At 40.2% G+C, this 25,928-nt stretch overlaps 1 protein-coding gene across 2 annotated transcripts in view; it reads right to left on the reverse strand.

The window, feature by feature from the left end:
- EFCAB11 (EF-hand calcium binding domain 11) overlaps positions 1 to 25,928 on the reverse strand; it is a 180,766-nt gene that overhangs the window by 51,878 nt on the left and 102,960 nt on the right. The window contains exon 6 of one of the 2 annotated variants that reach the window (XM_081291941.1): positions 13,729 to 13,898. The exons of the other annotated variant lie outside the window; for it this stretch is intronic. Coding sequence (XP_081148067.1) covers positions 13,736 to 13,898 — 163 coding nt within the window. The 3' untranslated portion in view covers positions 13,729 to 13,735. Of the gene's footprint in view, positions 1 to 13,728; positions 13,899 to 25,928 lie in introns of those variants that run through there. 2 annotated transcript variants of the gene reach the window in all.

Consider the following 25,928-nt stretch of genomic DNA (forward strand, 5'->3'; position numbering starts at 1 on the left):
TATTACTCATATAACAGGAATCCCATACAATCCACAGGGACAAGGCATAGTTGAAAGAGCTCATCAAACTATTAAAACGTACCTATTAAAGCAAAAAGAGGGAATTGGTAAGGGGTATATATCCCCCAAAGATAAACTTAAAATAACCCTTTTTACTCTAAACTTTTAAAATTTGGATTCATCAGGACTTAGTGCTGCGGAAAGACATATGTACCCGAAAAATGTACATAAGCCTAAGGTACTTTGGAAAGATATTCTAACAGGACAATGGAAAGGCCCTGATCCAGTTATTGTCTGGAATCGGGGTTCCCTTTGTGTGTTTCCACAGGGAGAACAGCAGCCGATTTGGATTCCAGAGAGATTAACTAAAGCAATTTCTACAGAAAAAGATGATGATTTGACTCAAATCCATAACAGCTGATATCCGGAGCTCCAGCTTGGCTATTCTTACATCTGCGACAGTGATTAACCAAGGTGTTTTTTTTCAATATCTATTTTATTATTGCATTTTTCCCACATCGTAAAGTTCTATTTTATTTTTTGAGCTCATACAAACCTAGGTTAATGTTTTTCTGATCAGTTTTATTTTTGACTGTGTTTTATTTTTTGACTAGAGTTTTTAAACATTGCAATGGAGATTTCACCTAGGTAAAACTACAAGGCCTTTATTGTCTTATGTGTTGTATGTTATGTGTGCACATTTCTGTTTTGTGTTGTATATCTGTATGTGTGTATGTCCATATTTCAATATGAGGAGCGCTCATGAAAAAATGGATCCGAATTTTTTTTATTATTCACGTGATTTAAATGGTTTAATTTAAATTAGGTAAACAGCTGTTAATGATTGTTTTTAAAGGTGGTTAACAGATCTATTTGCTTACTAATTTAAATTAGGTAAACAGCTGTTAAGGATTGTTTTTTAGGAGGTTAACAGATCTGTTTGTTTACTTTCACCTTTCCTTTTCATTATATTTAATAATTCTGTTCAGGATAATGTCTCTTTAGCATCATTGCCAGAATTCCCATCTCCATCCCAGTGCCGGTGAAGACTAAGATAAAACCAAACTACAGCTTCTATGATAGCCATCACAGTAACTGTATAAACTGATGCATCAATGAATATAACTCAACAAGTTATGCTCAATCAAGGACTTGATTTACTTTGGGAGGAAATGGACATATTGATAGACTCCTCCGATTTGAACTGCCTGCAGAACTTGCCTGGACTATATATCAGTTGCATGCATTGTGAAATATTGTCTGATGCAGCGAATTATGGTACTGCTGGCATATCTTTGCTGATGGTGTCACCAGTGATGCAATTTCCTTGCCAGGGCACCCCATGTTAATTGTGGTAATGCTGGCATATCTTTGCTGATGGTGTCACCAGTGACGCAATTTTTCCAAAAGAGCCGTCAATTGCCTTGGTGTCGTGGCATTTCTGTATCTTCCTCCCTTCTACTAGTGATGGTCTAAAATTTGGGGGCCAACAGAGGTGAGGCAAAGAACCTCACCCCCCCACTGGCACCAAGGCTAAATTTGGGGGCCAACAGAGGTGAGGCAAGAACCTCACCCCCCCACTGGTGCATAGGCCTATCCACAAGCATGGCTGAATGCTGGACCGGTAGTCAGTGACGGGTTGATCTGATTGCAGTGGATTCAACCTAAGACAGGAGGCTGACGCCTAAAGGTCAGTTTTCCCATGACGGGTAAGAACCATATGTTGAATTGGACAACCTACCAGGCACGGTCCTTAAGCCACATTGCTTGTTGTTTAATTAATCAGAAGGGGGGAGATGCTGAGGGCCATTACCAAGTAGAAATGACGCATCAAAATTTCCTTGCTAGCGTACCCCATGTTAATGATTTCGCTGTTGACATTGCATGTAAGGTGACCTTGCTCAAAGACCAAGGCAGATCCGGGTTTAGAGCTGATCAGGTTTGAGGAAGTATCCCGGTCCTTGGGTTAAGGGCGTTCCCAGTTTAAGACCTTGGATTTTAGGGAAGTTCGATGTTGAGGATTATTGCTGCTAGAATTAGGGCGTTCCTGCTGCCTGAGCTCCCATTGAGTTCTCGTGAGATTCAGAGAGCATTTTGGGAAGAAAGCCTCATGGAGGAGGTGAATTGGGTGGCAGCAGAACTGGGATTGCCCCAGTACGTGTGTGGAGGCCGGTGTGAGTTCGGGAATAAAGATTTGCTGTTTGAATCTACAAAGCTGTGTGGTGGCTCGTGATTCTGTGCCCAGCCAAGACTGCGGCACCCAAACTCCTCAAAGAGAATCCTTATAGGGCAAATCCATAGAGTAGTTAAGCTCTCAATAAAACAAAATGTACAAGAATATGCAGCATGATTAAAAAGAGTGCAATAAATGGGGCCACTCATAACTGAAGAAATATGTATAATAGAATATTTCTGAAAAAATACTCTAAAATCCTCAGAACCATAATGGAGGGATCACTAATTATCAAGCAAGATTATAAAGTTGGGAGATTGTGAAATGTGAAAAGGTAGAAATGAAAAGGAACCAACTGAAAATCTTAAAATGAAAAAACAGATGTAATTTTACAGGCTTGACAGAGCTGAAAAGAGATTTACTGAATTAGAAGGCAAAACTGAGAAAATCTCCTAGGATGATGATAGAGAGGTGGGGGGAGGAGGAGGGGGACACTGAAGATGTTTTTAAAAAAGCACCAACATTAAACTAAAAGAAGTTTCAGAAGAAAAGAACAGAATAGACTAAGTTGAAAGCAGCACACATTAATAATAGAAAAATTCAGCAGTTTGGGAATATAAGGTATTTTTACATATATTTCTTACAGTTCACCAAAACCCCATAGCAACATGCTATAGAAACATATTAGGGTGTGCAACATCATCCCTACTACCCAATATTGTATCAGAGATCCTGACTCATTAAAAAGAGCTATTTGAACATGAGATTTTTGAGAGCGTGCACTTCCTGGTAATGGTTCAGGGTTTTGCTAAGCGAGCAGCCAGTTAAAGTAATAGAGATGAAAGTCACTAGAATTGAAAAAGTTAAATAACTGAAGATCTAAAGTACTTGGTGGCTTTGATGATGGCAGGGATTTAAGGGAGGCAATCAGGTATTAGGTGACCAGGAGGTTGGAGAATGGCAGTGCTATCGATGCAGAGGACAAATCAGTCAGATAGTAGAATGATCAAAGATTAGGGTTGCAACAGAGCAAGCAATGATAGTGTCCAAACAGCACTGTGCTAGTGGACAGGGTTCTCTTGAAGGCCTACTGGGAAAAGCCCTCAGGGAAGAGTCAAACTTCAGTTAAAGCAAGAAGGCAGACTCAATGTTCAGCCATCCAGTTATGGATGTAGGAAAGTTTGTTTAATATGGAAAAAGGATTCTAGGGATGTCCTCAGAAAGTCTGAAAGAGTGCAGGTTGAGTCACAGCAACTGAGCACAAAGGGAGATAGGGTGAGACATTCGGGAGAATGGAAGGGGCTTCTGTTTTTAACAGAGATAATGCTGTGAGCCTGGTGGGATATGGTGGTGTCGAGGACAAATGCCTTTTCGTTATGTCTGTCACAGTCTAGATACTTCCAGGGAAACCCATTATAAGTGCTAAGAAATGAAATGCAAGACCTCTCTGGGATTATGACAGGAAGAATGAAAACAAGATATATGAGATACTGAGGGAAAAAGATGCTAGTGGTTCAGCAAACAGTTCAAACGGCCTGGTTCAGTCAAAAGGCAGCAAAATCTGACCTCCAGATCAGACCCTCTGCAGATTTTCCATGTAACAGTGTCCCTGAACTGAATTGTAGCCCACACTTACACAAACATAGAAATATTAAAATTTATCAGTATTAGGAATCTAGAGAAATTATGACATGGCATGAAAACATGTATCTGAAACAAACACCAAGACTTAACTGCAATATTTAGTAGAGGCTGGAAATTTGGAATCCAAAAGTATTTAATGATTATCTTGTATTAAAGCTACTTGAAATACTTTATTTTATAATTGCAATGAAGAAACTGTAATGGAGTTAAGTATACTTTGCGTAGTTAACCCCAGAGAAAGACATTTTAGAGATCATTCAACTGCCCTAAAAGCTACAGTCTCCATTGCATCTGCCTTATCATTTCCCCTGGTGCAGCATGTGGAATGTTCAAGAATTAGGAGGCATCCCTTTCAGTAATGACCATTCAGGAACAAATATATGAACAAGCAAGAACTGGCATCTGTTAGCCTATGAATGTGGACTGTTAATTATGTAAGACAAATACAATGTATTCAAGGAAACAGTACTCATTCATCCACATTTTCAAAATGGAAAAGCACTACATTTAATTTGTGGTTCTCTGCATTTTAAAAAGGCAATTCAATGAAGCAATAAATGTGTTCATAATGAATAGATTTTTCTACACAGGGAACTCTTAATGGCAGTGGCATAACTGAAGACAACCTGGTGAACATAAAAGTAAACAACAAAATTATACAAGGATAATTTGAGTCGGCCAGAAAATCACATTTTCATTAAAAAAAGAATCACTATTGTTGAGGATACATTTTAGGAGTCCTGATATAAATGCATCATAGTGTAGGCAATAAGATTGCTGTAATTAAATCACCAATATCTAAAATAAGATATAGTCCCCTGTACAGCCCCCAGTCTCCCTGTGAACTGGCCATGCTTGGTCCTCTGGGCCATGCAGGACCACGGGCCCTCCAGGCTCTAACACCTTCTTCCTTACACTGCTCTGTGCTTTTCTCCTTTGATCCAAACTCCCATAACTCTCCTTCCACACCTTTCTGCTGAGGCCATGGGACTTCCCTTTCTGTTCAAACTGTCTCACATCCTCAGCTTCTCCAGCTAATGCTCTGTTCACCTCATGCCTTGACTGCAGCTAGGTTCTCTGTTGAAAGCATGGCCTCCTCAACATCTTCCCCAAACCCCCTCCCCTCTTCTGGAACATCTCATCCTAATGATTTCCCCTTCTCTCATGGACTCCCACCTTCTCTCTATTGGCTGCTTCCCATAGAATGACAGTATTCTCAAGTCAGTCTCTCTCTGTAGACAGCCGTTCGCATCATGGGCAAGCTCCCGTCTGTCCAGCGCGGCTTCCTATTCCTGCCAGAGACCAGGCCCAGTGCACCCTGGAACCTCCGTATGTTCTGCAGCAGTAGTTCTCAGACTTTTTGACTTTTTTTTTCCTTTGCACTCTTAAAAATGGAGAACCTTAATAAGTTTCTGTTAATGTGAGTTGTATCTGTTAATATTTACCATATTAGAAATGAGTTTTAAAACTGAGAAATGTAAAGGCATTAAATCCATTGCATTTTAACACATTTTATGAAATTAATTTTCCAAAACAAAAAAGAGAGACTGTGATGATTTTTACATTTTTGCATGTCTTTTATAATATATTGCTTAATAAGCTAAAGCCAGATTTACATCTCTGCTTCTGAATTCCCTTTGTAGAGATATGGCTACAGTATTTAAAAAAATAAGGTTTCCCACAGATATGTAAATGAAGAGGGGAGGAAAATTTTAATAGTCTTTTCAGATAATTGTAGATATTCTTTATTAATATTCCTGTACACTATAACTCAAAAAGTGGCATTTTCTTAAAGGCTAGCTGCAATGTAGAATTTGAAGTAATATCAATTAACCTTTCATACTTTATTAAATTAAAATAAATTGATGTACCTTGCACTTTCAATGGATCTTTCACCCAAGCATGATGCATCATACATTGGTCATTGAAAAATATTAACTCACTGACTTAGACAGATCTTCTAAATGTTAACACATTTCATTATATAAAATTTAAAAAATCATATTTGTTAATATCACCATGGAAATTATCACAAAAGTCTTTATTGAGAAACTATCAAGCTCCTAGGAGTGGATATGAGGTTCCCAAATTGTAATTTTCACTGGGAAGTTCAAATTTTTTCATTGGCAACAAATACCATCAGTTGTTTTTCTGAAAATGACAGGCTCACTTCATTCATTTTTGAGAAAATGTCAACCAAATACCACAGTCTGAATAATGGTAGTTTGTCTGTCAGTCATTCTTTCCAATAATAAATGGTGTCCCATTAAAACAGTGGCCAGTTCAGGTCTCACTTCATCATGCAGATGCTTTTTCTGGCTTTGGCATGTAACAGGGATGGTATATGGTACTTTCCAGAATATTAAAATGATGTGCATGTGATGATTGAGACTTAATAAAATTAATAATTTTGTTGCTTCATCAAGCATATTCTTATGTGAAACTGATCTATTTTTTTTAACTGTGCAGGCAAGATGGCGAAGAATATGATGATTACTACTACAGCTCGGTGCTACTGCCTTGATTCAGGTAAACTCAGGTGAAATAATTCCTGCAACTTGATCTGTCACTTCTTTTACACCATCATTGCAAATGTCAACAGTGGAAAACAAGACAAATAGTGCCCGGGTATTGTAAAAAATTTTTTTCTCAGTACTGAGGACTGAATTCAGGGACACTTTTCCACTGATCTGCATCACAAAGCCCTTTAACATTATTTTTTAAAATAATTTTGCAACAAGATCTCACTAGGTTGCCCAGGCTAACCTCAAATTTGTGATCCTCTTGCCTCGGCCTCCTGAGTAACACTGCACTCAGTATGAAAATACTTTTGATGTCACAGATCCCACTGATGCCATAGATCACACCTAGAGAAATTCTGGGGAGATGAATGAAAACGAGGAAGACCATCGCAACCCAGCTTGGGTGCCTGTGACAACGCTGCCTAGGATACTGGCATTCCCAATCTGAAATCCATCCTGAGCATCTTCTGCATGGCTAACACCCACCTCCCCTCATCCCCTGCCATTCTTCACTTTCAGCTGCCCAGTTGCTTCCTCCCATAACATCCAACACTAGGTTTTGGATGTTGGCTTAAGTTGGCTTAACTTCTGGGTGTTAACACGTGGGCCATAAGGAAGACCTGGTTGAAACTCTATTTTCCGTCTTCATTTTGTTATTCCTTCTGGGACCTGCCTTTGGGTATCAGTCCTCTGGCCTCAAGCCCCATGACCAGGAGCAAGGTAAACCCTCCTTGGTGATTTTTCTGGACCACATCTAGGTGAGCCTTTCTCTAGCTCTGAGTCTTGCATTGTGGTTGGACTGCAGGAGGCAGTGAGGTAGCAGGGCCTGCTCGTTTGGTACCAATTGATATTGTTTAGGAACATTCCTAACTTTGAAAGTAAATCAAAATTGTTTTGTCGTTTTACATCTTCCATGATAAGGTGAAACAGTCTTTTACTCTTGTAGGAAAGCGTGAAAACAACTTTTCCTCTGGTCCGTGAGCATAAGATGAAAGAAATACTCAACATATTGAAGTTTTAGAATGTGTGCTCATCCATTTCACCTTCTGAATATGTATCAGGAGTTCATGCAACTTTGAGACCTTGGTAAATGCATTAATTAGTTGGAGTTAGGCATGTACAGGATAAGTGAAAGTATCATTTTCTGAAAGTAACTTTTAGCAAATAAATTAATTTAGCGTCAAATAATAGGACTCTCAAGTTACCTATTAAGTAACTCATTTTCTCATTACAAAAGAATTGCTTTCTTCTCCTTACATACCCCTTATATTGCTTTTCTGAGCATCTAGAACTGAAGTTTCCACATCAGAACAACAAGCTCCTGACACGCTGACCAGCCCAGCTCCAACTCAGGACTGTTGTGGGAAACATCCTTTGATATGTCCAGAGCCAGGGACAGAGTGAGATGTCTTTGTGTCTCTCCTCAGCTCTCTTGCAAGGAAAGCCCATGGGTATAACTTCTGAGGGGCTCTGGCAATATGTCTCATGCTGCCCCTGGCAGTGAGGGGAACCTTCCTGGGAAAGCTGGGACTGCACAGGAGGGAATGTGCAGGAGGCACCACAAGTCTGGGCTCTACTGAAGCTGGGCAAGGGAAGAGGGAAGAGTCAGGAGCCCCACTTCCAGGGTGCGTCCCTGGACAAGGAATCCTGAGGGATCCTCTTCCTTCACAAACAGGAATATGCTCGCCTCAGACATGAAGTCCTCCCAGCCATCAAGAGGCAGTTTTTCCTAGTCAGGATCTGGAGTTCTGGAGGCAAACTGCCCAGATTTGAATATTGGTTCCATCACTTACAAGCTGAGTGACCTTGAGCAAAGAATTTAATCTCTCTAACCTTCAGAGTTCTCATCTATAAAACAGAGACAGAAAGCAGACCCATCTCACAGAGTTATTATAAGGCTGTAAAGAAATAATCTAGATTAAGTACTTAGCACAGTGGCTGGGATGTAGTAAGTCTTAACAAATGACCGCTGTTATTATTATTATTATTATTATTTTTTAGAGAGAGAGAAATTTTTTTTAATATTTATTTTTTAGTTCTTGGCGAACACAACATCTTTGTTGGTATGTGGTGCTGAGGATCGAACCCGGGCCGCACGCATGCCAGGCGAGCGCGCTACCGCTTGAGCCACATCCCCAGCCCCGCTGTTATTATTATTAGCATGATACTTCTGTAAGTGCAATCTGTACATCTCCTAGGAGAAGAAATGAACCTAGGACTTTTCTACCTTCCCCTACCAATCCTGGGAAGAGGATCATGAGAAAAACTGAAGCTTCTCAGACTTCTGGGACACTAATTAAAGAACCTGTCACTAAATATCAGGGATATTTCTGCTTAATTGGGAGGGACCTCTTTAGATATAAACATTTTGATCATTAACCAACTATTACAAAAAGATGCAGTCTTGTTAAGGTGCAAACTCACAAGGATGCCAATGAATGGTCTCCACCACAGTTCTGTGCTGGGAGTCCCTCGACAGCCTTAATTCACGACCTTCACCTTCACTCTGCTTAAAAAATTGATCTTCGATGGCTAGACCCAGGACTTTGTCAACTACCCAGGATTGCTCTGCATACAGGCTGTTTAAAATGAAGATCCCAAGGTCAGACAATTAGGCATAACTCGTATTGTTACCACTCTATTGCTCTTTTATTCCTAACTTTTCCTTCAATATCCTTGAGACTCCCAGGACTTTGGCACAGTGACAGTTCGTGGTGTTATTACAGGATTTTCCACCTAAAGCTAAGCAAGGCAACTCAAAATTCATCCTCTTGGAGTATGAATGGCCTCCTGGTTTTACCTGCTTTCTACCTAGGCTACAGCCCACACTACCATGTGTTCAGGCACTCTGACCACTACTCCTTACTCCTCTGCCTCCTTGTTCCTCTACCACACCCAACCTATGGAACCCAAACCCGAGATCAATCTAGTCATAATTTTTCTACCAGGCTTTGGATTCCATTCCTTCTGTCTCCTTAGGGACTTGGTTCCTTTGATCACATGCCAATATCTTTACTTTTACTATTTCTTTTCAGAGTCCATGTTCTTTTTATTCTTCAAAATAGTAGTTACACTAGTTCTACTTTCTCACAATCAATTCACTCAACTCAAAGCAATCTGGCTTCTGCCTCCATTATTTTATCCAAAGTGCTTATGTTAATATCATTAATGTTTTTCACACTGCCAAATCCAAAGAATCTTTTCTAATTCTCACCTTATATGACCTCCCAGTGGCATCTGAATCTGCTGACCATGCCTTCCTTTTCTAAACTCTTATCTTGCTTTTGAAATACTAATGATACCCAGGTTTGCATCCTTGCCTTCTACTCTTCTCACCCTATGGCCCTTTCTACTGTGTCCTCAACAAACCCAAGACTTCAACAACTCATAGGATTCACAAATGATTCCATCAGCTCACCTCATCTGCACACAAGTTAAGAATGGCAGACACTGAATTCAGACAAACTTGTATCCCAGATCCTGTCTCCATACTTAATAGCTGCCTGGCTGTGAGAAAGTTACTTGACTTGAACTTTATCTCTCAGCTATAGGAGAGGGACAGTCATATCACTGGTGCCTACCTGTGTTATGGTTTGTATGTGAGGTGTCCCCCAAAGCTCACATGTGAGACAATGTAACAAGGTTCAAAGGAGAAATGATTGGGTTACAAGAGCCCTAACCCAATTGGTGAATTAATCCCTTGATAGGGACTAACTGAGTGGTAATTGAAGTGGTAGGGTGTGGCTGGAGAGGTGGAAATTGGGGCGTGGCTTGGGGGTATATATTTGTATCTGGCAAGTGGAGTCAGTCTCTTTTCTCTCTTCTCTCTGTCTCTCCTTCCTGATCATATGTCAAATGTTTCCCTCCACCACACTCTTCTGCCATGATATTCTGCCTCACCTGGAGCCTGAGGAATGGAGCTGACCTTCTATGGACTAAAACCTCTGAAACTGTGAGCCCTCAAATAAACTTTTCCTCCTTTAAAATTGTCATGGTCAGATCCTTTTAGTCACAGCCGCAAAAAACTGTCTGAAACAACCTGTACAGTCCTTCTGAGGACTAAATGAAATAAGGCCCATAGAAGCATGTTGTTAGCACCCAATAGTGACAGTTCTTGGTGTTATTACAGGATCCTCCACCTACTGCTAAGCAAAGCAACTCAAAATTATATTAATAAAATCAACTCAATGCCCTTGTGTCCTTCTTTCATTGCTATAATAATCACCACAGCTTCTATCTCTGAAAGATTAATATCTGTTACTATGCTTTACATTAAATATTAGTGAGTCCATCTCACATATGAGGACACTGAGTTAATAACTCTGCCAAAAATGACAGTTGGGATTCAAACCCTGGTTCTTCTAACTCCAAAGTTCATGCTGCCTACCACAACATTTGATTTCTGTGTCTAATTCCAAGCCCAAACCCAGAACTTTTATTCTTGACTTTTTTCCTCTCTCTCAGGTACATCTAATAATATGCTGAACAACTGACTCTCACGGAAAAAGAAATTCCTGACCTGTAGCATTTGCTGATTCCAAGCTACCAAGGTAATATCCTTGAAATGATGGGCAGAACTGGCTTGAGAGCCTGCACAGACTGTGTCCAGGACACCACTGGATCCAATAAGCACCCGCTCCCCAATCCTATTAATTTGGATCTTGATCATTTGATGGAAAGTCACTTGCCAAAACAACTTAGTCCAAATCAAGCTGTGAAAACAACAATGTGCTAAAATAATTTGGCTAAAAAGGAATACTGTTCAATGCTAGGCTTCAGGATTTTTCTTTTATTTTCCTACTTTTTTTCCTGGCTAACTTAATTTGGCCAGTTATTCCCTAGGATGTCCAACTACAGGTTTTTCATTGCAAGGTTTTAATCTCACCATCCTCCATCACCTTTCACTCCCATGACCCAGTCTTATCAGGCATCTCTCCGTAAGAGGGCTGGGGTCTCCCCAATCTAGGCCTCTATAGGTGGCTCCCTTGGCCTAGATGTCCATCCTTCCACCTAACCATCTCTGCCTGGCTGACTACTCCTGATCCTCAAGTTTCAGTCTGGGCCACAGGGAATCCTTAAAATAGAGTAAATGGCAAACAGTGGGAGTTAAGTTGGGTAGTGCCAACGTCCACCAATTGGCAAACTGTTTAAACCAATAGTGCCAGTCTTCAAAACATATCTGGCGTGTGATCCTGTATGAAAGAACACACATGTGCACAGAGAAGGGTCTAAGACGTTCCAACAATGATTTTCTAAATGTGAGGGGATTGTGTGAGGTTTGTTTTGCTTTTGCTTTTCTATAGATTCTATAAGGACTGCCTTTGTAATAAGAAAAACTATTTTTTTTGTAAAATATTTATATTGTTAATATCTTGATAGTCCAGTTACTAAAATCCCTTTTAGACAAGGCTGACTGTTTGCTCACTGAGTAGAAAAAGAACATGGAAGATGATGAAAAATTAATATATAAGAAGATGGAAATCTTCATATGGTACCCAAAATTACCAGAACTGAAGAAAACAAACACTCAAGAGATAAACTTTCAACTAAAATGTTATTTCAGCAAGACTACAGGATTGGTTAAATTGTATTTGGCCAAATTCTATGCTATTGTTAACTACCCCCTTGCAATCTCTTGGGAATTTTTGATTTTTTTCCTGTCCCTTATCTTAACATATTAGGAAAAGGATCAAGTTCCCTAGAGCACACAGCCCTCCCTTATGGTCAGCCCTGCCTAGTTCTTGGATCTCTCCTGCCACAGGTCCCCCTTCTTTGCACCCTCACTAACTGTTTCCCCCACCAGCCATGTGCAATTTCTTCCAGTCATGCAAACTCCTCGCTCATCAGGGTGTCACATGCTTTCAGTTCTCTGTGCATTTGAACATGCTGCGTTCTCTGAAATGCCCTTCACACACACACACATGTGTACTCAGTGTGTACACAGATGCAGTGTGATCAATATAACAGTATTACTGATAAATCACACTGTACAGAATTAATATGAATCCTGTTTACTTTATGGAAGGGACTGTGCTTTCTTTGCTTTAGCTTTATGAGTGTCTCAGACTGTGCTACCCAAAGTGTGCTCTGTACATCAGTAATATCATTCCTTGGAAGTTTGTTAGATGCAAATTTTTCAGGCCCCACAACAATATCTACTGAATTAGAAACTCTGAGGAAGGGGCTCAGGAAGGATGTGTGAAAAACCCTCCATCTAATCCATCTAAAGTTTGACAAACATTGCTCTAGGCATCTGTTAATATTGATAAATGATCTGACAAATGATTAAAAACTTTGGAGACCCCTTAATATTTTTTAAAAAAAGTTTAGATCCATTCTAAGCTTTTGCTTTTGCATGTGTAAATCTGCACATATGCATTATAAAATAACCAATCTTGTCAAAATGTCCAGTAAATTTTTACTTAAGGAAATATAATTTTACTTAATATAATTTTTTTCCTTCTGAAAAGAGGAAGTGAACACAGAGTTTCACTCAACCGGGCTTCATTTATTATTAGTGAGTAGTTCAGTAGCTTCTTAGGACCCCTTAAACTAAATTTGTATTTTAACTCCTAATTTGGGTCAGAGAAACTGGGCCCCAGGAAGTTCAACATCCCACCTCTTTCCTAGGCCCACAGAGCAGTTTATGAGAGGCCTAGGTCAGCCCAAATTGACCCAGAATTTCAATCTGTGGTTTAGTGACAATGCTTCTCCAACTTTAGTTATATTATGGGAGTTAACTTGGTGTAGAGACCTTGGAAATTTACAGTAAATACTTTATTTTGTGGTCAGACAATTAAACATCTGATCCTTACCTGGAAGACATTCCTGTTGGACCCGAAGTGAGAAGTTATTCCCTGCCCTTGTAATATACGCAACCTTTCTACATCTCCCTCTGTAGCTGCTGAAATCTTGGCTCACACCCAAGTGCCCCACTTGGGTTTTGTTCAGGAAAGATTTCTTCCAGCTGCTTTATTTGTTCCGCGATTACATGTATGAGCTTCCAGAATGTACAAGATCACAAGTCAAATGAAAGGCTTCAGTTCCCAGTTCTCATAAAGAAATAAAATTTGAAGCCGAGGAAACAACAAAACTTGGCTAAATGAAGGGCTACATATAAATGAGACAATGGGATTCCTACTAAAAGGTCAGCGCATGCTAAATGCTATGGGGAAACAGACACTGGGGCGTAATCATGGCATCTTTGTGCTACATTTATGGTTACACTAGCAAAGGGATTCAGGCTTCCCCTGTTTGAGGCAAAGCAAGCTGATATGAATGAAAAGCACACTCATATTTAATAATAAAAAAAACCAAATCAACAGGGCTCCTTTTTTAAGAATTGGAAGAGTATATCTTAAACTGAGACTTGAGCATCCTGGAGATCAGCCATGGCTCAGGTGGAGATCCCAGGGATCATGATTAAGAGATGCAGACTAAAGGGAGGAGGCCTTGTGGTGGGCAGTATCTTGCGGCAGAAGGAAGACTGAAGAACACGCAGAGAGCTACAGATCAGAGGGTGCTGTGGTTTGAATATGAAGTGTCCCCTCTCAAAGCTCCTATGGTAATACAGAAATAGAGACAAAATGATTGGACTGTGAATGATAAAATGATTGGACTATGAGAGATAAAATGTGAAAAACCATCTTCCCCGTAGCCCTTTCCCCTCTCTGCTTCCCAGCTACCATGAGCTGAGTGGCTTTCCTCCACTGAGCCTTTCCACCATGATGTTTTGCCTCCCTGTGGGCCCAGACCAATTGACTTGGCTGACCATGAACTACACCTCTGAAACTGTGAGCTCAAAATAAAAGTTTTCCTCCTCTCAGTTATTCTGGTCACAGCGATGAAAGCTGACTAACATATAGGGCATGAGGGGAAGGTGATCTTTAGTATAAAAATGCAGAGTTTGCCAAAGTATATCATCAAATTCCAGAGGATCTTTGAAAATCTAAGAAGCAAAAATCTGAAGTTAGTCCCATGCACCTTGAAATATATACTGGAACATATTCAATGTGGACAGGAGCTTTTCAACTAAGCTGCAAGATATAATACACATCTCTCCATTGTATACTTTGTAAGATGGGGAACACATTTTGGTGCATCACAAATGGGCCAGCTGTTGCATACAAAGATCAAACATCAGGGATCTTCAGAAGGTCATGCACAAGGAGTGAAGATGTTATATCAGAAGCAACCTGGACCAAGAGCTAATTGATAATTTTTAAAAATCTATTTAAAAGGGAGACATACACAAAAGTTGAGTATTATTGCGGACGCTGTGCTGTGTACTATTCAGATCCCCGATGGCTGAAAGTGTCGTCTTCTGCTGCTTTACAGCTGAGACCCTCCTGAAATGTGCTTTCAGCCAAAGGCAGTAACCTTGCTCCTGTCCAAGGTTATGCCTCCTCCTCTGGGGGACAGTCCACATCCAGTGTCTGATCAACACAGGAGAACAAGTATAAACTGTTTTGATCTCCATCTCAGAGTCTGTGTCCCAGGAGCCCACAATAAATTAAATTCTTAATTTAAAACTTAAAATGTAAACCTATTTATTCTCTGATAATTTGTTCCATGCCCAAAGCCTTCATATTTGAGAACTGGACTACTGGTCAGTTATGCCTTGTTCTCTATTTTGCGTCTGCTACACCTAAAGTTCCTATTTTGGTTCCTAAAGTTCCCTAAAGGTATGAAAACATGGTGCATCTCTGGATTTTTTTAATTCCCCTCCCTAGTCTCCTCCCCCCTCCCCCATACCAGGGATTGAACTCAGGGGCACTCAGCCACTGAGCCACATCCCAGCGCTATTTTGTATTTTATTTAGAGACAAGGTCTCACTGAGTTGCTTAGCGCCTTGCCATTGCTGAGGCTGACTTTGAACTCATGAGCCTCCTGCCTCAGCCTCCCTAGCCACTGGGATTATGGGCGTGAGCCACTGCACCTGGCTTCTCTCCCTAGTCTTTAACAATCACCTTACCCATGCTAATGTGACAGATTTTTAAATAGAAATTTTAATTGTAGTGAAATTCATTATCTAACCCCATAAGTTATATTAGGTACATTCATAGTCCCATGCAGCCACCACTGCCCACCCCCAGCTCTTTTCATCTTGCATAACTGAAATTCTACCATTAAACCATCACTCCCCATTCCCCTCCTCCCCCAGCCCCTGGCAACCACCATTCTATTGTCTGTCTCTATGAATCTGGCTACTCGAGGTACCTTACAGAGTAATCTTTCTTAAGCTTTCCCAGAGCCTTAAAACTTAATTTTTATAGAAAAAGCAGCTGTCTTTTGGTACTTACATTGCATCTGTGAGACTAAAATTTAATTAAGTTTTATAATTATAATATCAAGTTCGTCTGACATAAATAGGGTTGGGAACAAACATAAACAGCAAGCAACATAAACACTTTTGGGAGAAAATACAACTCAGCTAGTTGGAGCAGAAATGGCATGAGTGTACTAAAAAGAAGCCAGTTACAAGTATTCAAGAAGCTGTCCAGACATAGCATAGAAACTGCAACTTCCTTGGATCTGGTTAAGCAAGCTTCTTCTATTGTAAAAAAACTTCTGTTACCATTTGGTGATCACTTACTGTGTACCAAGCACTGTGCTAAGCACGTAACATGCATAATGTCCATAATTCCATGAGGCAAATATTATCATCATCCTCTTTTTCTTTAAAGGATGAGGTATCACTATGTTGCCCAGCCTGACCCCAAACTTCCAGGCTCACCGGATGTTCCAGCCTCAGCCTCATCAGTAGCTGGACTACAGATGTGAGCCATTGTGCCCAGCCCAGTATCTTCATTTACAAACAGGAAACCTAAGCACAGAGAGGTACTTGAGCAAATTATCCAAAGTCACACCACTAAGAAGGATGGGGTTGAGATTTTTAAGTCATTCTAGGGTCACAAAGACTCCAAAGCTTGTCGTTACTTCACCTACCACACTGACTCCTCAAATGAATATTAAATCAAAGGCATAATGAGAATAAAAACACAGAAGTGAATCTTTGTTTTCTATTGGCAACATACAAGATGACAAAATATGTCACATCTAGTTTTTTACAAAAGACTAATTTAACAAACAAAGGGTGTACTTATATCCTCACAAGAAAAGAGTGTTGGTAATACCATCTATTATTATTATTTGTTTACACAGAATTATTTAAGCTAATTAAAGACAGAAGAATTAGGCAATATTTGTAAGGAAAGAACTGAAGTCAGACATCTTAATTATGCTCTCGGATTAGTACAAAAAAAAGAATAAGCTACAAATGAAAAATGGGAACTTTATAGACTGTAATGAAAGCTAAATGTGTTACATCTTGAGATAACTCTTTGAATTGGGGCAGAGAGAGAGAGAGAGAGAGAGAGAGAGAGAGAGAAGCAAATGTAAGTGAGCCAACACATTTAAAATAGAGTCAGACGGCAAGTGACTAAGAGGCTGGGGATGGAGCTCGGTGACACAGCATTTGCCTAGCATGCTTGAATCCCGAGGTTCAATTCCTAGTACCATACACATACACACACACAATAAATAAATAAATAAATAAATAAATAAATATATATATATATATATACGTGTGTGTGTGTGTATGTGTGTATATGATATATATATGTATGTGTATATATATGATATGTCATATATATATATATATATGATATATATCTATCATATATATCATGTGACTAATCAAGGGGGTCTCATCTCAATCTGTAGCAATGACCATATGGAAAAATCAAGGTATAGTTTTATTAGAAATATTTTCCAAAAAAATAAAGCATGAATCTGTGGTTGTCTACTAAAAAGAAATATGAATGACATTTCAAAACAGATAAAACAATTTTTTAAAAGCAGACATTACGATTGCCAAATCATGAGTAGAATTGAGTTCTGTGGAAAAGCCCAGGGAGCCGCGGCCAGAGAGAAGGCCCTCATCCCGCAGGCCAGTGTGGTAACTTTCTTCCATGTCCACTACCAAGAGCGCTCATTGCTCCCTCCTTAGCCAGGATGTGGAGAGGTAAAGCTGGCAGCCAAGATTCCCGACAGAGCAGTGTGTGACCAGGAAAGGCTGCCTGCACTGTCCAGCTCTTTCCTGGACCAACAATCCAAGAACCGACATCATCAAGCACATGCCTGAGACCCAGGCTCTCTCCAGATGTCCCAGGCAGCTCTTCTTTCAAGGAACACTCTGATCTAGATGCCCACTGCTGGACAGAACACCTGCCTGGTCTGTCCTACAGACACCTGAGACTTAAATACATGCCCCCAAATTGACATGGTCACAAACCCCACACTGGCTGTCCTCTAGGGCACTATGTCATACTGAATGGAGCCACCACTAGCTCAGACACACAGACCAGAGCCAGAGGAGCCATCCTGAACTCCTCCATGTCACTCCACTGTGCTTCCTGTCACCACAGTCCTGTGGAACAGGCATGAAACTTCATTTGAATGCACCTGCTCTTTCACTACTACCTTCTTTTGGGGCCTAGACTTTTGAAAAATAAGGCCTCTTAAAAGTGACCAGGGGTCTCAGTAGTTTGGGCAGGGGGTCTGACACACAATCTCATTTGCTGAATTCCAACTTCCTATTTAAACACCATGTTCAATTCCTACATCAATCAGGGTAGAATCCCTGGAAAAATCAGGAAGAAAAGGAGGTCTTTCCCTTAATATTTTAGGTGTGAGGAATTTTTCACATAAAGTTTCGAGAATGAAGAACATAAGGTAGCACCAAAAATTCTTTTGTAGTTTTTAAAAAATAAATTCTATTCTACATACTTAAGGTGTATAACATAATGTCAGGGAATTCACATGAACAGTAAAACGGCTTTACCACAATGAAGCAAATCAACGATCCATCATCTCACTTACCCATTTTTAAGAACACCTAACAATCTACTCATTTAGCAGATGTCCCAAACACAGCACGATTTCACTGCCTGCAGTCCTCGGGTGTTCTTTAGACTTCTAGGCCTGCTCATCCTTCACATCTGCTGCTTTCTACCCTTTGATTACATCTCCCACTTCCCCACATCCTCACCCAATCCCATGCAATTTCTGGTAACCACTGTTTTATTCTCTCTGCATATCTGACATTTTGGATTTTTAAAAGTTTCTGTGTAAGTGAAATCAGGTGACTGTCTTTTTGTGACTGGCTCGCTCACTTCAACTGGTGCCGTGTCCTCCAGGCTCATCCACGTTGTGGCACAGGCTGGGTCTCCCTTGCTCTCAAGGCTGCCTCATGCTCCACAGTGAGCACACACACCACAGCTCACTCACTCATTTGGAGATCAACTAAGGGCAAGGTGTTACCTTGGGCACCTGGAATTCAAAGATATAGGTCATAGCTCTGCTTCTGGGGCTCTGCCAGTCTGGGGCTCTGCCAGTCTTGTGGGGCCCACAGACCCAGGCCAAACTATAACAACACGGCAAGGTGCGTGCTATAGCCAAGATGCTTGAAGCAGGAAAGGCTGATTAGACTAGAGAGGAAAAAATCGAAACAGGAATGAGATATTATGTAAAAACACAAATCCCTGATGCCTTGCTCACTTAATACATTTTGGTTGGTTTTTAAACTGTCCCACCCCCATTTGGGCTGATAGCAGTTAGTGAGCTGCTCTTTTTCTTGTCTTTCTGAAAGTTCATATTTTATACTGACAACAAAACACCCGATGGTCACCGGTTCTGTTTTTGGAGAAGCTCTAATTTAATCGTGAGATACTTCCACCGCAGCTGGTCACCTCTGGCCCCTGCTCCTGCTCTTGTCATCATACACGCTGGCTATGCCACTGATGCTCATGGGCTTATCTGGAAACTGGGCAGGTTTCTTAAGTTTTTTAACACCTTCATTAAGAAGATTCCTCAGAGAGGATAAGTTCTGAATTGTGGTCTAGACAGGCAAAGTTGGTAGTCTGGAATACAGAGAGAAAACGACATCTTTTGATTCTAACACTTCATGTTTTTTACCACTGTCCCTCATTATCTGATACAAGAGAATAAAGAAGAAGTAGACACTAGAAATAGTAAAGTGGAAACCAGAATTCTGATACCTGACTTCTACTCATGAATACGAAACTGAGCGAATGACTTGGATCACAGATGCTTTCAGATCCTGGACAAAACATCTGAGGTGGCGAACAGTGTTTTACATTAGAGACTATGGAAGTTTTTAAATATATCTGTAAATTCTTTGATGTCCCTTCAAGAGGAAGCCAAATGGCCATCACCTTAAATCTGGGCCTGGGGCTTCCTCTAGGCTCCCTTCCTCCTGGACCACCTGCTTTGGGAGAAGCCACCTGGCACGTCATGAAGACACTCAGGATTCCTCACAGGAGCACCAGGTAACTGATAAACAACAAGCACAACTTGCCAGGCCTCTGGGTAAGCCACCTTGGGAACGAATCCGCTAGTCCTGGCCAAGCCTTCCAGTGACCAATGCCCGAGTGCAACCTCATGAGAGGACAGCAACCAGGACCACCGGCTCACCACTCCCAGATCCCCGAGCCCTAATACAGTGAGATACTAAATGCTTATTGCTTTAATCAGCTAAGTGTCAGGGTCCTTTTTCCCCAGCAATAGATTACTAAGACACAGGATGTTTTAGCTTTTTCGCTGCTATGACTAAAGGACCAAACCAGGACAATTGCAATGAAGGGAAAGTTTACTTAGAGGTTCCCGGTTTCACAGGTCTCAGTCCACAGATAGTTGGCTCCAGTCCTCGGTGCTCCAGATGAGGTAGAACTTCATGGCAAAAGAGTGTAGCAGAGGGAAGCAGCTCACATGATGATCAGGAAGCACAGAGAAAGAGGTCTCCACTTTCCAAATACAAATATATACCCCAAAGCCGTGCCCCAATGCCCACCTCCTCCAGCCACACCCTACCTGCCTTCAGTTAGCACTTACTGTATCCCTATAAGGAGTTTAATTCACTGATCAGGTTAAGGCTCTCATAACCCAATCATTTCTCCTCTAAACCTTCTTTTGTTTCATACATGAGCTTCCAGGGACACCTCACATCCAAACCACAACAGGCCAACAGGGCATCAATGATGAGGGTTTTGCATTCTAGAGAGCATAATTTTCTTTAAAAAAAAAAACAAAACAAACCAAAAAACAGTTCTCTTAATTTCTTCCCCTGGAGCATAGAAATACAATATGCACAACTGTGGGCTGGACACTACACAGAGAGCCAATGTTTGTTCTACTCTATTCTACCACTTTGCATCCCCCACCTCAAAGAAAGAAACTAGAGCTTTAAATACTAGAATTATATGAGTGAAAATGAGAGATGGACTGTGACTTTTTTAAAAGTTTTTTTTTTATCAGTGCATTATAGTTGTACATAATGGTGGGATCTGTTGTTACATATTAGCATATGCAGATAAAAATAACAATATATCCCTCTCCAGCACTGTGACTTCTTGAGAAACAACATGAAACAAGGTCAATGGTAAGGTGATATAATGAAAACAAGCAACTTCCCACAAAATTGTAAAACTTGAACAAAAAAGCTAAGTAATTCTAGCCCTAATTGTTAGATTAAAAAAGAGTCTTGAATTTTATCAGAACTGGTGGTTTGGGCACTTAAGTAAGTATTTTATTTGTTGGGAAACATAATTTCCTATAATCCGCTTGGATTAGTCTTTAAAGGACCACAGTGTTATATCTGCTAACAGAAGAAAGGGACTTTTATTCTCAGTTATAATTTATTACTTTTCTTAAAAGTTAAAAGTCACTTATTCACATTTTCTATATATCTAATATCTGCCAGAAATCACCATAGGGCCAGAAACCAAAATGATAGAAACATTATTCTAGGACCTGAAGGAACTCATAGAGAGTAAACCAGAGCTTTTCATATGAGCATGACTTGTAGGTATATTTTAAAATATGGATACATAGGCCCATTTCTAGGAACTCAAATACCAACTGTTGCTAAGCTCATAACTGATTCTGATGCTCAGTCAGTGTGGAGAGCCACCAAGGTGGACAATAATAACAATACAACCATTTACTCTATCCTCAAATATTTCCTAAGCACCTGATCTGTAGTGGAGTGGTAGGTGCCGAGGATACCAGCTGTGCCAAAATATAGGTAAGGTTAGAAAGACAGACCATCAGCCAGCGAGGGGAGAGGCAAGGATGTCCCATCATAGGCAGCGGACGGAGCACCCCCAGGGAGCAGGCAGAGACAGGGCCTGAGGAACAGTCTGGTCACATCTTCTCATGTGGAACTGGACCATATGGTAGATTTGATTAATAAATGAAAGAATAACAGTATAGACATGGATTCTGGACATTTTTAAGATTATTATTTGAAAGAGACCTAATGACCCTTTAATATACTCCTTTCACTTCACAGCTGAGAAATTCTAGAAATTGACCTCTCCAAAGTCACATAGGAGAAGAGAACAGAACCCAGGTCGTACGAATCCAGTTCTAATGGACTTTTTCCTTGTTTGGCACTTTTTAGGACTGAAAGATGTCTTCAGGAACCAAGACAAGGCCAAAGTATGTTTCTTAATCAATTCTTAAAAGCTAGTGTTGTCATCACAGGCTGCTATCTCAGGTACCATCAACCTGGGACTTTTTGAAAAGATAATCAACCAAGAAAAAGTAAGGTAGATGTGAAAAACAAAAAATGTCTCTGAAGCTATTTCAGTTGCTACTGTTGGAAAATGTTTGAATTGAAACTCTGGTAGCATTAAAATAAGCTTAGAGAAAATACTAGTTTGGGAATCAATGACCTAGAAATAAATCTCAGAGAGGGATAAGTGAAATTTCAAAAGAGTAGAATCAAAGAACATCAAAATGTTATTTCCAAATGGTTTGTAAAAATAATGTTTTTGGACTACAATGGAGAAATAAGTACATTTTAAATCTACAGGTATTAATGATATACTGGCACGTTGTTACATAACACTAGTCAGTTGAGGAGTGGATTTCCTTCAAAGGGGTTTATTACTTGAAGTGACTGAGCACCTGGTGATACAGTTCCAGCAATGGCATAAACTCTCCCCCCTTTTCAGGGTCTTGGTCATCTGGTGACGACTTCTACCACTGTTCTGAATTCCTCAGAGGTCAACATTTCATATTTCTCTTTCACAAAACTACTCAGACTTCTATTTCTTGACTTCTCTATTCTGCCGGCCACCTCAAAACCTTGACTTTCCAATGTTTCCATGAAACTGTAGGTTCCTGGCTCTCCTTTGACTATTCTGTGTCTGGGGTCCCTCCTACCCGCAGCCGTTGCCCTTCTCTTTCTAACCACCCCTTTACACTACTAACAGGGCACCATGATTCTCCAACTCGCCTGAACACCCCATCCCTGGGACCAACCCGGAGAGTTCTCTTAACGTTCCTTCCCGATATTTAATCACCTGAGTCTTTCCGTGTTAACACGCCTAGGATGTGTCCATCTCCATTACCCTAGAAACAAGACCTTACCGTTAGAACTTGGTCAGTTACAATGGCTTCCTGGGGATCAGCTCTTGCCTGGGATGACTTTTCCCTTCACAAACCAAGTGTAATACCTTCCCCAAGAGCTGATGTGAAATTCTTTCTTGAATGATGCCTTCCCCCACCTAATCCCCTTCCACAGTGAATTTTAACTTCCTGGGCTGTCACATCTGGTCACAGTCTCTAGGGAGACCAGAGTAATAAGAGGTCAGCAGAAAGATCTCAGTAAATGTTTGCTAAATGGAAATGAATTATACTGCAGCTCTGCCAGAGTTTAATTTTAATTATATAAAGACTGAGGGAAAACAGAAAGCACATTTTATTTCAACTGTAACAGTTATTACTTTGATTTCTTAAATAGTAATAATAGAAACAGATACTAAAAGCATTGTTGTTTAAAATAGAAAAACCACTGGAACAAAATCCTTTAAACATTCTTGTTAGTTTTCTCTCCTCTAATGCTCTAGATAGATCTTATCACTCTGATAAGGGGTCTTTTGGCATCTGAGAAACTAAGGATTGATGACAATAGGAAGACTCAAATATGTGAAGGATGAATTGTGTCCAGAAAACCATGGGTCAGAGAGATATTTTCCAAATGGGAAATGAATTCTGACAGGAAGCTGCCTGCTGGGAAATGAAGGAAGGCTTTGAAAAGCTAGTAATCATGACCAGATTTTAGCCGTGTTGACTAATGGAAACACACACTCAGAATCTATAATATGAAAGTGGTTCTGAAAAGAACTTGATTATGCAGAAGAGGAACCCAAAGATCTTTTAAAATTTGAACACCCACATCATCAAATGTGTTAATGTGTCACATATAACAGGTCTATCTTATTAAATAATGGATACTCAAGAATACCTTGCTGGGCTGAAAATCTCCCCTCTTTTGCACCAAGGTTGGCTCCTGGCTAGGGAAAACCTGCAGGAAGTTGCTATAAGATTACTTCCTTGCCCAAGAATCAGTGCCTACTTGCTGAGTCTAGTCCCAGTGCCCCTCACTTGGCATGACTTTTCCCTTCACAAGCAAAGTCTAATACCTGTGAAATGATATGTGCAAATTAAAATCATGCTTATGTACTTCTATCTAATTTCCTCTGTATTATTTCTATGTATGTATGAAACATTTTCATTGATTTGCTGAGCATTTATTGAGCATCTTCCATGTGCTAGGCACTGTCTGAAGCTCCAGAGATTCATGATCCCTGTCCAAAAGGAATTCAGAGCCAAACATGGGGGGGCTCACAGGCCTGGTGGGGAAAAAATGAAAAGGAAAGGACAAGAAATAACCAAAAAGGAAGAAAAAACATAAAATGAAAAAAATTAAGTTTAATCCTAAATTGATTAAACTAATAATCCAAAAACTTAATGTTAAATAAAGCCAGCTAAGAAGTTTACTATCTAGGGCTGGGGTTGTGGCTCAGTGGTAGAGCACTTGCCTACCACATGTAAGACACTGGGTTCGATCCTCAGCACCACATAAAAATAAACAAACAAACAAATAAATAAATAAAAATAAAAGTATTGGAAAAAAAAAGTCTTCCAGCCATCTTGATCATAGTTATATTTGGTTTTGTGACATTCTCATGTCAGAGTAAGCAAGCCAACACAGTGGGAAGCAACAGCCCTGAATCTATGAAGGTTCTATGAAAGAGCAACTGTGTGAATGAGACAACTTTCAGCACCTATAGATAAACTGTCCCGATATTTGCTTCATAAGAAATGCAACAGCTCATACTTTTATTTCCTAATTTGTTTTGGCAATACTTTCTTCAACATTAGAAAAGAAATTTGTAATTGTATTTATGATCATAAAACATTTCAGAGAGAATAACAGGGAACCATTACAGAAATGTGGAAAACACACAAGTGGTCAGAAGGGATCTATAGGGTCATTTTCCTACAGGAAATATTATACAATAATGACAATCTTGGAATTAAGCAATATGCTTTAGTAATAAGTTTGTGGGAAACAGAAAAAAAAGCGACTGCAGAAGCAAACTTGCTGGACGGCCTGGCTGCTCTCCTCTGACTAACACCGGAGCCTCCCCGGCCTCCGTGGGCCTCACCCTCGCCCCAGCACCTGCTCCCTTTTCATCGTCTCGCCTACCAGCACGAGGCAGTGAATAACCCGCTACTATTTATTTTCCATGTGTTTGCTTTTCTTCCCAAATAGATCATACACTGTTCCCTGAGGAAAGGAAGTATGCCTTCTATTCTCCGTATCCCCAGCAACTGGAAAGCACCCTGGCACGTGATAAATGTTTGTTGATGAGGACGCATATGCTCATGTTTATGTGAATATTTCTGTGAATATTAATGAATATGGCTGGTTGAAAAGAAAGGACCTAGGATTAAAATTTCTAAATGCTATATATTTTGCCTGATTGGTAAATAATTCTAAAGAACTCAATACAGCCTTGTATTATTTAGACAAGTGAAAACTGAGAAATAAAACTACCCCATTTTAAAAACTGCAAAATTCATTGTTTAATTTTAAGATGTCTTTAAACTTAGATACATAGAGAACAAAAGATCATCAAACCTTTTATTAACCAATAATCTTTATTTGCACCTTCTTCTCCCTTCTGCTAAATTCCAGTTTCTAAAAATTACTCTAATACATCTAATGGAAAACAGCTTAATTTTTAAATAACTAATTCTAAATAATGCAAAATTGTCCTAACAAATAGGATCTACATCTTTATTGAATTCCACTGTATACCCTAATCACCTAGCCTATTCTAAATGTCCCAGACTCACAGGTCTAAATGTCCTCCTTTTGACACAAGAGTGTGTCAGAGATGGAATAACTGGATAACAAAATCAGACTGGCAAATAAGCAGCTATCAGAATGAATGTCGAGGGCAAGGCTGGTGCAGGGAGGGCATGTTTTGGTGACTCTTGAACAGCCCCACTATCCACCCTGTAGCTGCTGATTTTCTTTAACATTATACGAACAGACACAAGGCTTAAACTACAATCCTCTGTATTAGTTTCCTAGGACCCACTGGGCCCTGCCCCCAACCGTGGCCTCCAGGATCCCTGTGATGCAGGCAGGAAGGATCCCACCTGAAGCTCCAGAGATGTGCTCTGCGGGTCAGCAAGATGCCACC

The sequence above is a fragment of the Spermophilus citellus genome (genome assembly GCF_964194105.1).
Source record: "Spermophilus citellus genome assembly, chromosome: 4".
Classification (NCBI taxonomy): Eukaryota; Metazoa; Chordata; class Mammalia; order Rodentia; family Sciuridae; genus Spermophilus; species Spermophilus citellus.